The sequence below is a fragment of the Antechinus flavipes genome, chromosome 4, assembly GCF_016432865.1.
Source record: "Antechinus flavipes isolate AdamAnt ecotype Samford, QLD, Australia chromosome 4, AdamAnt_v2, whole genome shotgun sequence".
Lineage (NCBI taxonomy): Eukaryota > Metazoa > Chordata > Mammalia > Dasyuromorphia > Dasyuridae > Antechinus > Antechinus flavipes.
The window spans coordinates 13,776,371-13,790,868 of NC_067401.1; the positions used below are offsets into that span (position 1 = coordinate 13,776,371).

General features: G+C 38.5%; 1 protein-coding gene across 4 annotated transcripts in view; it reads left to right on the forward strand.

The window, feature by feature from the left end:
* ANKMY1 (ankyrin repeat and MYND domain containing 1) overlaps positions 1-14,498 on the forward strand; it is a 121,226-nt gene that overhangs the window by 5,169 nt on the left and 101,559 nt on the right. For all 4 annotated transcript variants that reach the window (XM_051991852.1, XM_051991851.1, XM_051991850.1 and 1 more), the window contains exons 3-4: positions 1,239-1,425; positions 10,833-10,976. In XM_051991852.1, coding sequence (XP_051847812.1) covers positions 1,239-1,425; positions 10,833-10,976 — 331 coding nt within the window. The remainder of the gene's footprint in view (positions 1-1,238; positions 1,426-10,832; positions 10,977-14,498) is intronic.

Consider the following 14,498-nt stretch of genomic DNA (forward strand, 5'->3'; position numbering starts at 1 on the left):
AAAAGTTATTTCAATTTTCTTCCTCCTCAGCTGCCAAATGATTCCTTTTCCCCAAATCAGCTATTTTGTGTTTATTTTGTATAAAATTTACATTTATTAATATCAATAGATATTTTGGCCAATCAGATATAGGCTCTTGGAGGGCAGATATTTTTGTTTTTATCTGTTTCTAGTGCCTAACTGTACCTGGGCAGCTTGGTGCAGTGGATAGAATTTTGGGCATGGAATCAGATTCATCTTCCTGAGCTCAAATCTGACTTCAGACACTTACTGGCAAGTCACTTCACCCTGCTTGCCTCAGTTTCCTCGTTTGTAAAATGATCTGGAGAAGGAAATGGCAAACCACTCCAGTATTCCTGGATGCCAGGAAATCCCCCAAAGGGATAAAAGAATCATATATGACAGAGAAAAGTGACTGCACTCTACCAAGTTGGGTGCTTGGCACACAGTAGGAACTTAATAATGCTTGTGGGATAAATGAATTAATGGAAAATGTTGGTCAAGGAAAACCCTTGATGCTGGAAAGCTCCAGGGCTATTAGCCATTTTGTTGATGAGATCATTTTGGAATAGCTTAGTGGGATGCTAGATTTCACTATTGGAACTTTTTTCACTAATTGCCTTTTTTTCTTAGAGATCTCTTAAGTGCCACTATCCTCATAGGCAATGATGGTTTAATGAATTTATTGAGAGACTACGATTTCATTGCTAACCTTGTCCCAGATACTTTGGAGTATGTAAAAAACTTAGGGGGCACCAACATGGCAGAGAAGAATTTTTCCATCTGTGAAGTTCACTCGTATGTAGGGAAGTCAAATCTGTTGTCTTGTCCCATTAGGACCATTCTGTGGCCAGTCCAGAGGAAAATGGTTTACAGGCTATTTTAGGAGCAGAGACCTAAAACAGGAAATGTCTCAGTCCATCTTGAACAGGTCTCACTTTATCGAAGAGGAAACTGAGGTCCCAGAAGCTTAAGTGGGGTGGGATTTGAACCCAGGTCCTTTAATACCAGGACTCTTTCCATTGTATCCTCATATTTTTATGACTAAAATACAAGTTAAAAACATTCTTTTGGTGTCCACTGACTTGGATTTTGTTGTCTAACATATTCAGGGACTAAATAATAATATACAATGCAATGTAACTGGGAGGGAAATGTTGGGAAGAGAGGAATTAGTTGGGGACTGGAGTTGGGTTCTACTCTGACTCCTTAACTAACCTTTCCAATTTTCATACCAGTAACATCACTACAGCAGAGGAGGAAATTGATGACATGGAATCCCTGGAACTGGCTGAGCAAGACCTGCAAGACCAAGTCCAGCGGGATTATGGCGTGCAGGAATGGCTTGATGGCTCTGTATACAAGGGGGAATTTGGGCTTAACATGAAACTTGGATTTGGAGTTTTCGAATGGAACAGTGGTGAGGTAAATTATTTAAGTTAAGTTGTTTATGTTTAGTTTATTCCTTTTCTCAGTTTAAGAGCTTGCCTCCTATTTATTATTTTTTTCCCCTACATATTTGTTTATTTATTTGCAAGGCAGTTGGGGTTAGTTGACTTACCCAGAATCACACAGCTAGTATTTGAACTCAGATCTTCCTGGCTCCAGGGCTGGTGTTTTATCCTCTGCACCATCTAGCGGCTCCTCCCATTTATTGCCAGTAACTGTTTTTCTATAGTTTCAGGGAACAATTTATACTTGTTGACATCAACAAATTGGAAATAATTGTATTTATTGAAAAAACAAGATACACTCTGGCATCAGACAACCCCCTTTTCTTTATTTTTATTGATCTGATGGGAGAGAGGTGATAACCTTAGAATTGTGTTACTTTCCATTACTTTGATAATTAGATTAAATGTTTTTCTTTTCTTTTCTTTCTTTTTTTGGACATTTTTTCAAATGGCTATTAACAACTTTTCTTCTTTTGAAAATTTTCTCTTTACATATTTTGACTATTTCTTCTTAGGAATCTGGAAATTGCCTTAGCACATTTTAAAACATTTCTTTTTATACTTTGAAGCAAGAACTTTTTGTCCTTTATCATCATAAGTATTTTCCCTTTTGATTCATTTGTTGACTTTTTGTTCAGTCAATCAATACATCTGTTTTCTCCTTAATTAATTTCTTTTATTTCTCTAACAGATAAACATTGTCTTCCTTTTATTCTAATTTCTTCCATTCTTAAAAATATATATATTTTAAATGTGTGTTTATCACCTGGCTGGAACTCATTGATATATATATATATATATATATATATATATATATATATTTATTTATGTGTGTGTATTATATTATATACACAGTGTGTGAGATACAGATGGAAATCTAAGTCCCATGATATTATTCTTTCAAGTATATGTATTAAATAATGAATCTTTCCCTTGTTTATTTTTTAAAGACTCACCAGAAGGAAGCTAGGTGGCATAGTGGAGAGAGCACTAGCCCTGAAATCAGGAGGACCTAAGTTCAGATCCAGCCTCAGGCAGTTGACATACTCTCTGTGTGACCCTCCACAAGTCACTTAACCCTGATCACCTCACCAAAAAAAAACAAAACAAATAGATTCACCAGGCAACTTCTTTGGGTGCATTTATTTGGATATTTGGCATCTTTCTTTTTCTCTTTCTTTGATTTTCTATTTTTGCTTAGCACCAAATAGTTTTTACTATAATTGCTCTGAAATATGTTTTAAGATTTGAGAAGGCAAGTTTACTTCATCAGCCACTTTTAGTGAGTTTTTATATCCTCGACCATATTTGTGGTAGCAAAGAACAAGGGGACTGTTCTTGATTGGGGAGTGACTGCAACAAACAGTAAAATGGACTTTTTCAGAGAAAACTTGGGCAGTCCCATATAAACTAATGAAGAATTAAGCGAGGAAAACTCAGAGAATGATTCACATAGTAATAATATTGTTAAGACTAACAATGTTAACAATCTTAAGAACTCATATCACTATAACAACCAATCACAATTGCAGAAGATTAATGATAAAGCATGCTATCCACCTCAATGATTAAAACATGTTAGCCACCTCCTAATAGAGAGGTGAAGGACCGTGTGTACAAAATAAGCCACATATTTTGGATATGACCAATGGAAGAATTTGTTTTGCTTAATGATGCACATTTGTTACCAAGGTTTTCATTTTCTTTCTTTTTGATTTTCTTTCTTTTCCCCTCCTCTTCAGGGGAGGGGAGAAGATGAAATGGAGAGAAAATAGTTTTTGGGTGTTGAATTGAGTTGGATTTGATATCCTCTTAAGGTCCCTTCTACCTCTAAATTTATGACCTTTTGTATTATTAAGATGCTCAAAAAGGAGAAAGTAGTGAGTGGCTGCAATATGGCTGCATTTCAATGTCTTTTGTTATCTGAGAAATCAGTTATATGGGGAAATCTTAATCAAAAATTGGTCCACCACATATTTGACCAATTGGAGAGTCCTTTGGGTTGATAAGCTCAGCTTTTCAAATGCAAATGATCTATAAAAGTGTTAAGCTTCTTACCACTTTTAGCCAGTATTAATTTAATCAGGTAATCAGGGTGAATTACTTTAATCTGATAAATACCTCTCCAGAGAGAAGCAACAGTCAAGGAATGGTGGAATTGGAAAGTCAGTGAAGACTCTTTTTGTTGTTGTTCACTTGCATTTTGTTTTCTTATTTTCTTTCCTTTATGATCTGATTTTTCTTGTGCATCAAGAGAATTGTATAAATGTTTATACATATTGGATTTAACATATATTTTAACATGTTTAACATATATTGGATTGCTTGCCATCTTGGGGAGGGGGTGGGAGGAAGGAGGGGAAAAGCTGAAACGCAAAGCTAGCAAGAGTCAGTGTTGTCCAATTACCCATGCATATGTTTTGAAAACAAAAAGCTTTAAAAAAAAAAAAAAAGAAAGAAAAAAGTCATTGAAGAAGGAGGGAGTAATTTTGTAATGTGGTCAAAGGAACTTGGATGAAAGGTGAAGCTTTTGTATAGTGGAGAAGTCAGGTCATGCTGGAGCAGAAGTAGGAGAGTTCTAGGAAGAAGGTGGGAAGGGGTCACAGACAATGCCTTGAACCCGGAGACCCGGGACAATTCACATTCCACTGTCAAGTCTGGCTTTTAGTGGGAGAACATTAAGTTGCAGATGATTGTGTCAAGATTCAGGACTGGTAGGGGAAAAAAACCTCAATTTCCCCAAAGCTGGCCTAGTTCTCTTGAGATCAATCTTTTATTGCCTTTGATAGAGAGAAGGCTGAAGGAGGGAAAGGAAAGAGGGCCAAGAATGAAAGGCCTCTTCTCTCTTTCCCTTCCTCACATTTTCTTTTGTGAAGGGAGTCAGTTAATGGTCAGTAAACATTTATTAAGCATGTATTTGAACAATGTGGCTTAGAAGTCAAAGGATATGAGTTCAAATCCAGTCTTTGCTGCTTAATACTTTTGTGACAGGCAAGTGACATAAGTAACCTGAGGGGCTCATTTTCATTGTAAAAGGAGGAGCTTCCAGCTGTGATTCTATGATCCCTCCCTCTTGAATGCCAGGTATCTGCTGTTTGTGAAGAATGAAGATGGTTACGACATTCATATTTATTTATAGCGATCTTATCCTTTACTTCCTGAGTAATGTGATGGTCAGGCTGTGAGCTGAGATGCTGGCTCTTACGAGTACATCCTGTGAGACTCAAATTCTCAGCAACAAGTGGGCGCTCCCTGGGGTCTCAGGCTGGCACTGTCCGACTTTGGACTGCCCCCGGTTGCTGGGTTTAGGCCTTTGGTTTGCTTGACTCTTGCTGGCAGCCCCTTGTGATGGCCACTTAGTGTAGAGGTCCTTCTGTCAGTCTCATTGTCCCCTCTCCACTCACTGACTCTGTGACGGCCCAACCTCCTCATTTGTAGGTAGCTGGAAATTAGGTCCTGAAGACTGAGAAGTCTTCAAAAAAGAACAATAATTCCCACGCGTGGATCATGCTGTAAGGTTCCACAGTGTGGTCCTGTGATGGTGGCAGTCTTGGAACCTGAGGGCCTCATCTTTGGTCAGAGGATCCCCCTCAGCTGGCTAAGAGAGTCCCATGTGAGAGTGTGCTAGTAAATTGTTTGACATTTAGAATGCTCTCTCAGACTTTCTTTGTTTTTCTCTGTCTCTGTTCCTTTTTCTTTACCTCCTCCCTTTTTCCTTCCCTCCATTCCCCCTCTTGTCTCTGTCTCTCTGTCTCTGTCTCTGTCTCTCTCTCCTTTCTCTCTGTCTCTCTCTCTCTCTGTGTCTGTCTGTCTCTGTCTCCTTTCTCTCTTTGTCACCTTTCTCTCTCTCTCTCTCTCTTCTCTCTCTCTCTCTCTCTCTCTCTCTCTCTCTCTCTCTCTCTCTCAAAAAGGACAGGACATACTGTTAACTTTAATCTTCATTATTGCTGCTGTCTTGATCACTCTTTTAAGTCTAGACAACCAATAGACAACAAATCAAGCTTGAAGCCTTTGAGGATTTCTGAGGTGCAAATGCTCACACCGAAAATTGAACCATTTTGCTCTCAGGAGCTGCCTCTAGCACTCCCCTGATGCCCATTTTCCCAGTTCAATCCAATAAACCTTTATGAAGACACCCTGCCAGGCACTGGGGGAGGCAAAAACAAACAAATGCTTCAGTGAGCTTCTCTGCTGCTGGGGGAGGGAAGGGGAAGGGAGATAGGCCCTCCCTCCTTCTTCCCTCTGCTTTCCTTCAGAATAAAGCTTGAGTGCTATCCTTCCAAATGAAACCTTTCCCCGATCCTTATTGATGTTTCCTGCTAAATTATCTTGTTTTAATTGATTTGTAATATCTACCTATCTATCTATCTATCTATCTATAAATACATACATGTATATGTATAAATACACACACATAAAATCTATATATATGTATGTATGAATATATACACATATATACATTTATATATAGCTATAGGATATCCCCAAAATTTTAATGCAGGTTTAAGTTTTAACTGGGGAACACACACACACACACACACACACACACACACACACACATACACATATACATCTCCCCCCCACCCCAAACACACACATTGTAATAAGATTTTTGGGATATCCTGTATTTTGTCTCCCTCATTGGAAAGTAAACTCCTTGATGGTAGGGAGTGTTTTACTTTGGTCTATCCTTCCACAACAAATGCTTTTTTTTTTTTATTAAAGCTTTTTATTTCCAGAACATATGTATGGATAATTTTTCAACATTAACCCTTGCAAAACCTTCTGTTCCAAAATTTCTCCCCTTCCCCTTGCCCCCCACTCCCAGATGATAACAAATGCTTTTGGACTGATTGCTGTCCACAGAGAGAAGTCATCAAGGAACCTACAAAAGTACTCCAGGAATATCTGAGAGATAGATCACTTTGAACTGGGGGTGGTGAATCAGGGCAGATTTCATGGAGAAGGTGACATTTGAGCGCTGAGCCTTGAAGACTACTAAAGAAGCTAGAAATAGGATGTAGTTCAGGTGTGGGATCAGAGAATGTGCCAGTGTGTGGGGAAGGAGAGACATCACATGTTAAGTTTGGAGGACAGTGTGGATGGAAAGTAGAAACGCTAAGTCAATCAGCATACATTGGATGTCGTACCTTATTGCCAGCATTTTGTTATGACTCTGGAAACACTGAGACAAAAATGAAGGTCCCTGGGAGACTTGAATCCTAACAGCATGTACCTGAAAGTTGAGCTGCAGATGCTATTTGGGGAGAGGCATTAGCAGCTAAGGGGACCAGGGAGAGCTTCCTGTGGAGAGGAGCAGAAAGTATGCTTCAAGGAGGAAGGAGGTCAAAGGGGGACAATATGGAGATAGGATATGGAATACTGTATGAGAAATAGCAGGGAGGCCACTTTGGCTGGACTAGAGAGAGTGTGCTTGGGGGAATAAGGAGCTGGGAAGGAAAGGTTGACTAGAGCCAGGTTGTCAGTGTCACAGGATTTGACCCTAGAAACAATAGGGAGCCATGGGAGCTTGTGGTGGTGGTGAGGGTATGGGCAGATCTGTGCTTTGCAAAGGGGATGGAGGAAATGAATGGGAACAGGGAGGCCACTTAGGACAATAATGCAATCAGGAGTCTAGGTGGGTGGGAGAGGGCCTTAACCAGAATGGTGGCTTTGTGGGTGGAGAGAGGAGACATGTATGAGAGGTGCTGGGGAAGGATCAATAAGGTTTGGCGAGCACTTCATTAGAAAGGGGAGAGAAGAGGAAGAATTGAGGAGGATTCCAAGGTTTTGGAGCTGATGAGTAAAAGGATGGTGGTGGCCCAACAGAAAGGGAAGGCAAGAAAAGCAGTGGGTTTTGGAGCACAGGTGATGAATTCTGGTTTGCCCATGGTGAGTTTGAGATGCCTATGGAACACCTAGTAAAAGTGACAATAGTCAGTGGGCAACTAGGAGAAAGTGGAGAGTTGGCTGCTCCATAAACCTGTAAATCCTCTGCATCAGGGATGATGATTAAACCCATGGGAGCTGATGATATCATTGAGCATACGGGGAGAAAAGAGACAAGGGAGGGCCTGGGACTGAGATTTGGGGATGTTAGATATGCTGCCAAAACTGGGAAAATGGTGGTCGTTTCTGCTTAACTGGGGGTTTTGTGTGTGTGTTGTAAGTGAAGGCAGATTGAGGGGCAAGGAGCCATAACAGAAAGGGCTGTGATGCTGAAGAAAAGGTGTCAATAAAATTTAACTCCCTATTTCCCCAACTCCAAGAAAAGGATGATGTTCAGACTATGTCCGATAGATTTATTATATTTCACTTCCCATTTTCAGTACCTCACTCTCATGGGTAGTGATGGTGGGAGAGTGACCTGAAGAGATGGATCAGGATGTTGAAGCCATTTCATTTCAATTAATCAACAAGCATTGGTTAAGCAATGTGTTAGACATTGGGCTTGGCCCTGGGGAAACAGAAAAAAAAATGAAGCAAATCTTATTTTTAAGGATCTTATATTCTAATGGGAGAGTCAACATGGACACACAGGAAAATAGAATCAATATGAAGAAAATAAATGCAAATAGACATAAGATAGTTGGGAAGGAGGGCATTAGCACTGATAAGATCTGGAAGGACTCGGGCAGAAGGAGAGCTTAAGCTGTGTTTTGTAAAGGGAGAGAGGATTTCTAGGAGGAGTTGAGAAGGAGAGCATTTCAGGGAATATGTTAAGGGGAGAATGGAGGTTTAGTATGGAAAATGTCAGGGATGGGTAGTGGTGGGAGGGGTTGGACTATCTATTATCTATCATCTCTCTTTGTCCCTCCCTTCCTTTCTTCCTTCCTTCCTTCCTGTCTGAATATGTATACATACACACATACGTATATACAAACTATATATAGCATATATATGTCCTAATTACATATAATGTATATCATACATATTATGGAGATATGACATTATTGCTATTTTAAAATATTTGAAAGGTTATTATTTGGAAGAGGGAGAAGATGGATCATCACTCTTCAGAAAAACTAGGACAAATGGGTAGAAGCTTAGTAGGAAAGCAGATTTTGTATTTCCCTAAGAAAATTTCTTTTTGTGTGTGGTTGTTTTATTTATTTAATATCTTCCCCAGTTACATTAAAAACAAAAATTTCTTTTTACATTTGTTTTCAAAATCTTTGAGTTCTAGTTTCTCTCCCTTATCTTCATTCACAATTAAGAAACTACATGTGAAATTATGCAAAACATTTCTGTAAAAATAAAAAACCCCCATAGATTTACCTCCAGAAAAATTAAGTTAAAAAGACAAGGTGGGGTGAGGAGAGAAAGAGAAGGGAGAGAGCGATAGTGAGAGCGAGTGCTTCAATTTGTATTCAGATACAATCAGTTCCTTCTCTGGGTATTGATAAGATTTTTCATCATAAGTCCTTCACAATAGTCATGAATGATCATACAATAGCAAAGTCATTCACAGATGGTCATTCCAGAACATTGCTATTACTTTGTATGTAGGACATTTGACTTTGCTTGTGTTTATGGAGGACTTTCCAGGTTATTTATTTTTTTCCTGAGAGCATCCTGCTCATCATTTCCCATAGAACAATAATGTTCAATCACAAACACATACCACAGTTTATTAAGCTATTACCCAATTGATGGGAATCCCCTCAATTTCCAATATTTTTTTCCCAGAAAAGAACAGCTATGAATAATTTTTGTATATGTAGGTCATTTTTCTTTCTTTCTTTCTTTTTTTAACCCTCTTTTGGTATTCATGCCTAGTAATGGTGGTGGTAGGTCAAAAGATAGGCATGAATTTATAGTCCTTTGGGCACAGATCATGTCTTTTGATCATTTATCAGTTGGGGCATGCCTAAGAAGAAATCTTCAATGAAATTTCCATGAAATTCCACAAAAGGTTTGACCAAGGTATTAGGGGGCTTTCTTTAACATCCCCAGTGCTTGGCACACAATAGGTCTTAATAAACTCTAGCTGAATTGACTTGCCTTTGTATGACTTGACAATGCCCATATACCAATGTAGAATGTATGCGTGTTCATTTTCCCTAGCTCTTTGCTATATGATTGGGCTGCCATCTTTGCCAGTCATACATCTGATCTCGGAAGAAGACAAAAATCAAATGGTCACTGTTCCCCAAATGGTAAAGATATGAACAGGTACATTTCTAAAGAAGGAAGGCAAACTATCAACAGTCACATGAAAGAAGGCTTTAAGTAGTGACCTGAGATGGAGAAATGCAGATTAAAACAACTCTGGGCTTTTGCCTCATTCCCAGATTGGCAAAATGCTAAAAATGTTAAGTGTTGGAGAGAGAGCGATAAGATAGGCAGCCTGATAGAATCTGGTTGGAATGGAATTAGTCCAATTATTCTGAAAAACCAATTTGGCGTCTATTTAAAAAGTAACTAAACTATACATATGTTCACTAACTTGATAAAATTTTCGATGTCTTTTCTTCTTACATCTCCGACATTTTCTCAGTGCTTGTGGAACTTTCACCTCTGCAAAGGATTGAGGGAGTGAAGGAGGTATCCTCTTCTGTCTGTTCTTTGGGACCGTACCTATTTGTAATTTTGCCCTGTTTACTTGTGATGCTTTTGTTGTGGTTATTATTTCCATTTACATGGCTGTAGTCATTGTATTATTTTCCTGGTTTGCTTTTTCTCACTTCCCTCTGCATCAGTTCATGGAAGTCTTTCTATGGTTCTCTGTGTTCATCATATTTGTTATTTCTTCCTGCCTGGTAACATTTCATCATATTTGTGTGCCACAGTTCGCTTGGCCATTTCCCAATCAATGGGCATCCTCTTTGTTCTCAGTTCTTTGCTACCACAACTTGTGCTGCTTGCCCTAAATATTTATGTATGCATGGGGACTTGCTTCACATCAGTGACTCCATGGATAGGAGTGTTATCTCAGAGCCAGAGAATTCTGGTTATTTTATTGGCATAATCCCAAATTGATTTCCAAAATGGTTGTATTGATTGTGGGTAACTAATATTGCCTAGAATAGTTGTGCCTAGTATCTCAGCATCAAAATACTCTTGGAAAGGTTTAAATTATTTTCCCCGCTTCACACTTAAAGGGTTTGCATTAAAATGTGGAAATTTTTTTGAAAAATCATAGAGAACAGAATCAGAGGTTTAGAATTGCAGGGAGCTGTAGGTTCATCAAGTCCAATTCCCTCCTTTTACATATGGGGAAACTAAGGCTCCCAAAAGTGAGATGACTTGCTCAGTGTCACATGTTAAATATGTGTCTGAGGTGGTTTTAGAATCCTGGTCTTCTTGATTCTGAGTTCAGCCCTCATGGGAATAATTCACTTTTCCTTCCCTTTCTTCCACTTTTTTCTCTTCCAGACATACAAAGGGCAATTCTATAAGGATCATCGTCATGGCAAAGGTACCTATACTTGGCCTGATGGTTGTACTTTTGCAGGGACATTTTATATGAGTCACAGAGAAGGATATGGCACCATGTACTTAAAAAACAGAGTATTTCAGGTAAGTAGAAATATCAATAGCTTAGAACAATTTGATTAATGGAAAAATGATATATGGGATCCAAAAAAGCTTACAGCTTCCTCAATGTTAAATATCTGGTAAAGAAAAGGGATTATTTACATTCTTTTAAAATGACTATTTATTAAAGCCATCATGGAGCCTGATTCTCAGTTTAACAGAGGTGCTAGAGTATGGCAGTGGGGTAAGGGGCTTTGCTTCTAGGTACTCAGAGATTTGACTCTGAATGTCTTCTGGGTAAGCCTCACCTTGGGAAGAAAGCCCTGGAACAGATAAGGGGCATGAATCCTGGCCTGTCCCCCTGAGATCTAATTCTTCCTTCCAAGCTGATCCTCCATCTCTTACTAATTGTGAATCAGAGGCAATGAGATCCCGTCTTGAGCAATAGTTCTTGATGTATGGTTTGGGAATCCTTGGGAGTTTTAAGACCTTTTAAGAAGATTCTTAAGGCCAAAATTATTTTTATAATAATACTAAGATGTTTTAATTAAAAAATAATACTTTATTTTCTCCAGCTACATGTAAATTTTTTTAACATTAAAAAAATTTTTTGAGTTCCAAATTCTATTTCTCTCTCCCTTTCCCCATCCCTGAGTTGGTAAACAGTCTGATATAGGTTATACATGTACAACCTTAAAACTTTTCCATATTATTTTGTGCAAGAAGGAAAGAAAAAGGAAAGAAAGTGAATATATGTTCAGACATAAAATGTTTTAATTTTGAATGTTGTAAGTATTGACAACTATAACACACAAAAGCCAGTGCTCTTTGGGGGATCCTCAACAATTTTTAAGAACATAAAGGTTTCGTGAAATTAAAAAAAAAGTATGAGAACTGTTGCTTTAGAGCAGGACTTCTTAAGCTTTTTCCACTCATGACTCCTTTTTTGCCTATGAAATATTTATGTAACCCTGGGGTGAGAGGTATATAAAATAGGTATACAAATCAAACATTTGCTGATAATAAATCATAGTTTTGTGACCCCACACTTACTTACAAGACCCTATGTAGGGTCTTAAACCATAGATTAAGAAGCTGGGCTCTAGAAAACGGAGGGCATTATTAGCTGAATGGCCTCAATGCTGTGGGTAACAATCCAATCCAATCCAATCCAATCAATCAACAAGCATTTATTTTTTTATAATAAAGCATTATTTATTATAACAATGCATAGTATGTTTCAGACATTATGCTAAGGGCTGCAGATTCAAAGAAGAAACAAAATTACCTCCATAGGCAAAGCACTGTGCTGTCTTTCATGGACTAACTTATATTTATTTTTATTTATTCTAAAGATATTAATTCTCTATTTTTATGTACATGCTGTCTCTTCTGATTAGGATGCAGATTTCTTGAAGAAGGGATTCTTTCCTTTTTGTCTTTGCATCTCCAGCACCCAGAGCCATGTCTGGCATATTAAGTTGCTTATTAAATGCCCTTTCACTTATTCATTTGTCCACTCATTCTTTCAATCACAGTGCTTAATAAATGCATATTGATTGATTGATTAGGCTCAACACTGCAGCTCTAGAACCCCAGAAGTCAATTTATTTTAAAAAGCCATTTGATGCAGAAGAAAGATCAGGGAATCTGCAGTTAGTAATCCTATTTCCAAGAGAGAACCACCTGCACTAACCAGCTGTGTGATCACTAGACCATCCTTTAATCTTGCAGAGCCCATTTCTTAAAACTTATGCTCCCCTGCCCTAGAGACTAGTGAAGAATATGCTTTGCAAACCATAAAATGCTATAGAAATGTGTAATTATTATTCAGGTTTGAGCAGGCTCCAGAAAAGTGGCTCGGGCTCTTCCAACTCCCACAAGACTGATTTGTACCAGAAAGCCAAGTTAATAATTTATACTGAAAACTTTAACTGCCAAGTGTGCATATATTTCCGTGTTAGTCAGGGCATCCTCTTCCCAATGGGAAACCAAATAAGGATGAAAAGGCTTCTGGGTGAACATATGGAATAAGAGTGAGGAAGATGTTGTACGTGAGGTTGTCCACGTAGACCAGGTGTTCAAAGAACTTTGGGACCAGAAGAGAAGTCAGAAATTATCTGTGGTGTTAAATTTCTACTTGAAAAGGAATCCCGGTCTCCATCATCTCTGACAAGTGATTATTCAACCTTCTGTTTGAATCCCTCCAATAATAGGGGAGCTCATTACACCTGCAGGTAGCTAGTTCTACCTTTGGCACCTTCTGTATATGTTTTTTTCTTTATAAGTTCTCCCCTTTGACTCAAGGGCTCAAATAAAACAGGTCTAAACCCCTTTTTTATGCCAACCAGCTCCCCCAAATCTCCACTTTGGGCAAAACATTCTTATTTCCTTCACTTGATATGAAAGATTTTTGATTTTTTCTTTTTTAAAAATTATACTCTTTGAGTAATAAACATGTAAAATAAACATTTTACATAAAAAGAACAAAAAGGATTGAGTAGGAATCCCTCAATTTCTATTACATATAGTTTTAAAAGGCATGTGTTTAAATGAATGTGCTCATATTATTCTGTTTGGTCCCCTTCCTGAACTGCCTTCTATCTATTTTTCAATAACCGATTGATGTGCAAAATCTCCATGATTTGATTGCCTTCACTCTCTTGGATGTCTTCTTCTAAATATTTAGTCATCATCCTTCCCAAAATGAGACTCCCAGAACAGATCATGTCTTCTAGATGGGATGTGGTCAGTATTTGGAATCCAACCATATCTTAGGGAACCTCCAAGGCCTTTTCTCAATTTTCACTTTTCTCGACCTCCTTCTGACACTTTCCCTGAGAATTCTTGCCTCTCTGGCTTTTCATGACATTGTTCAGTCCTGGCTTTCTCCTGCTTGTCTGACTGTACTTTCTCAGGCCTCTTTGCTGATTCTTCACCCATGTTCTACCCCTGTGCTGGGCTGTCTTTGCTTTTCTTGGAACACTCTGTTTTTTGAGTGACCCCATTCATTCCCACAGGTGTGGTTATTATCTCCATGAGGACACTTTTCAGATCTTTTTATCCACCCCTTATCTCTTGAGCTTTGGTGCTGAATCACCTGTTGGGCCTTTCAAAGTGGATGTCCCATAGGTATTTCATACTCAATATTTTTAAACACAATTCAAGTCTTCCCATTCGCCCAATTTCCCTATTTCTATTGAGCCCTTTGTATCTATCCCTCAGGTGCACAATAATCCTTAACTCCTCATTCTCACCCACATATTGAGTCAGTTGCCAAATCTTGTATTTTTTTTACCTTTACAACATCTCTCCCATGTTGTCCCCTTCTCTACTGACATAGCCACTGATCTAGTTTATGCCTTTGCTGTTTCTTCCTTGATTATAATGATCTTTTTATTGATTTCCCTGTCTCAAGTTCCCCCATTCCCTTCCTTTGCACAGTTTTCCTAAAGCACAAGTCTAATTTGGTCACCTCCCTATTCATTAAATTCCAATGACTATTCTTATCTCTAAAATCTAGCATAAGCTTGTAGTGCCAGAGAAACTGAGGCAAGATAGAGA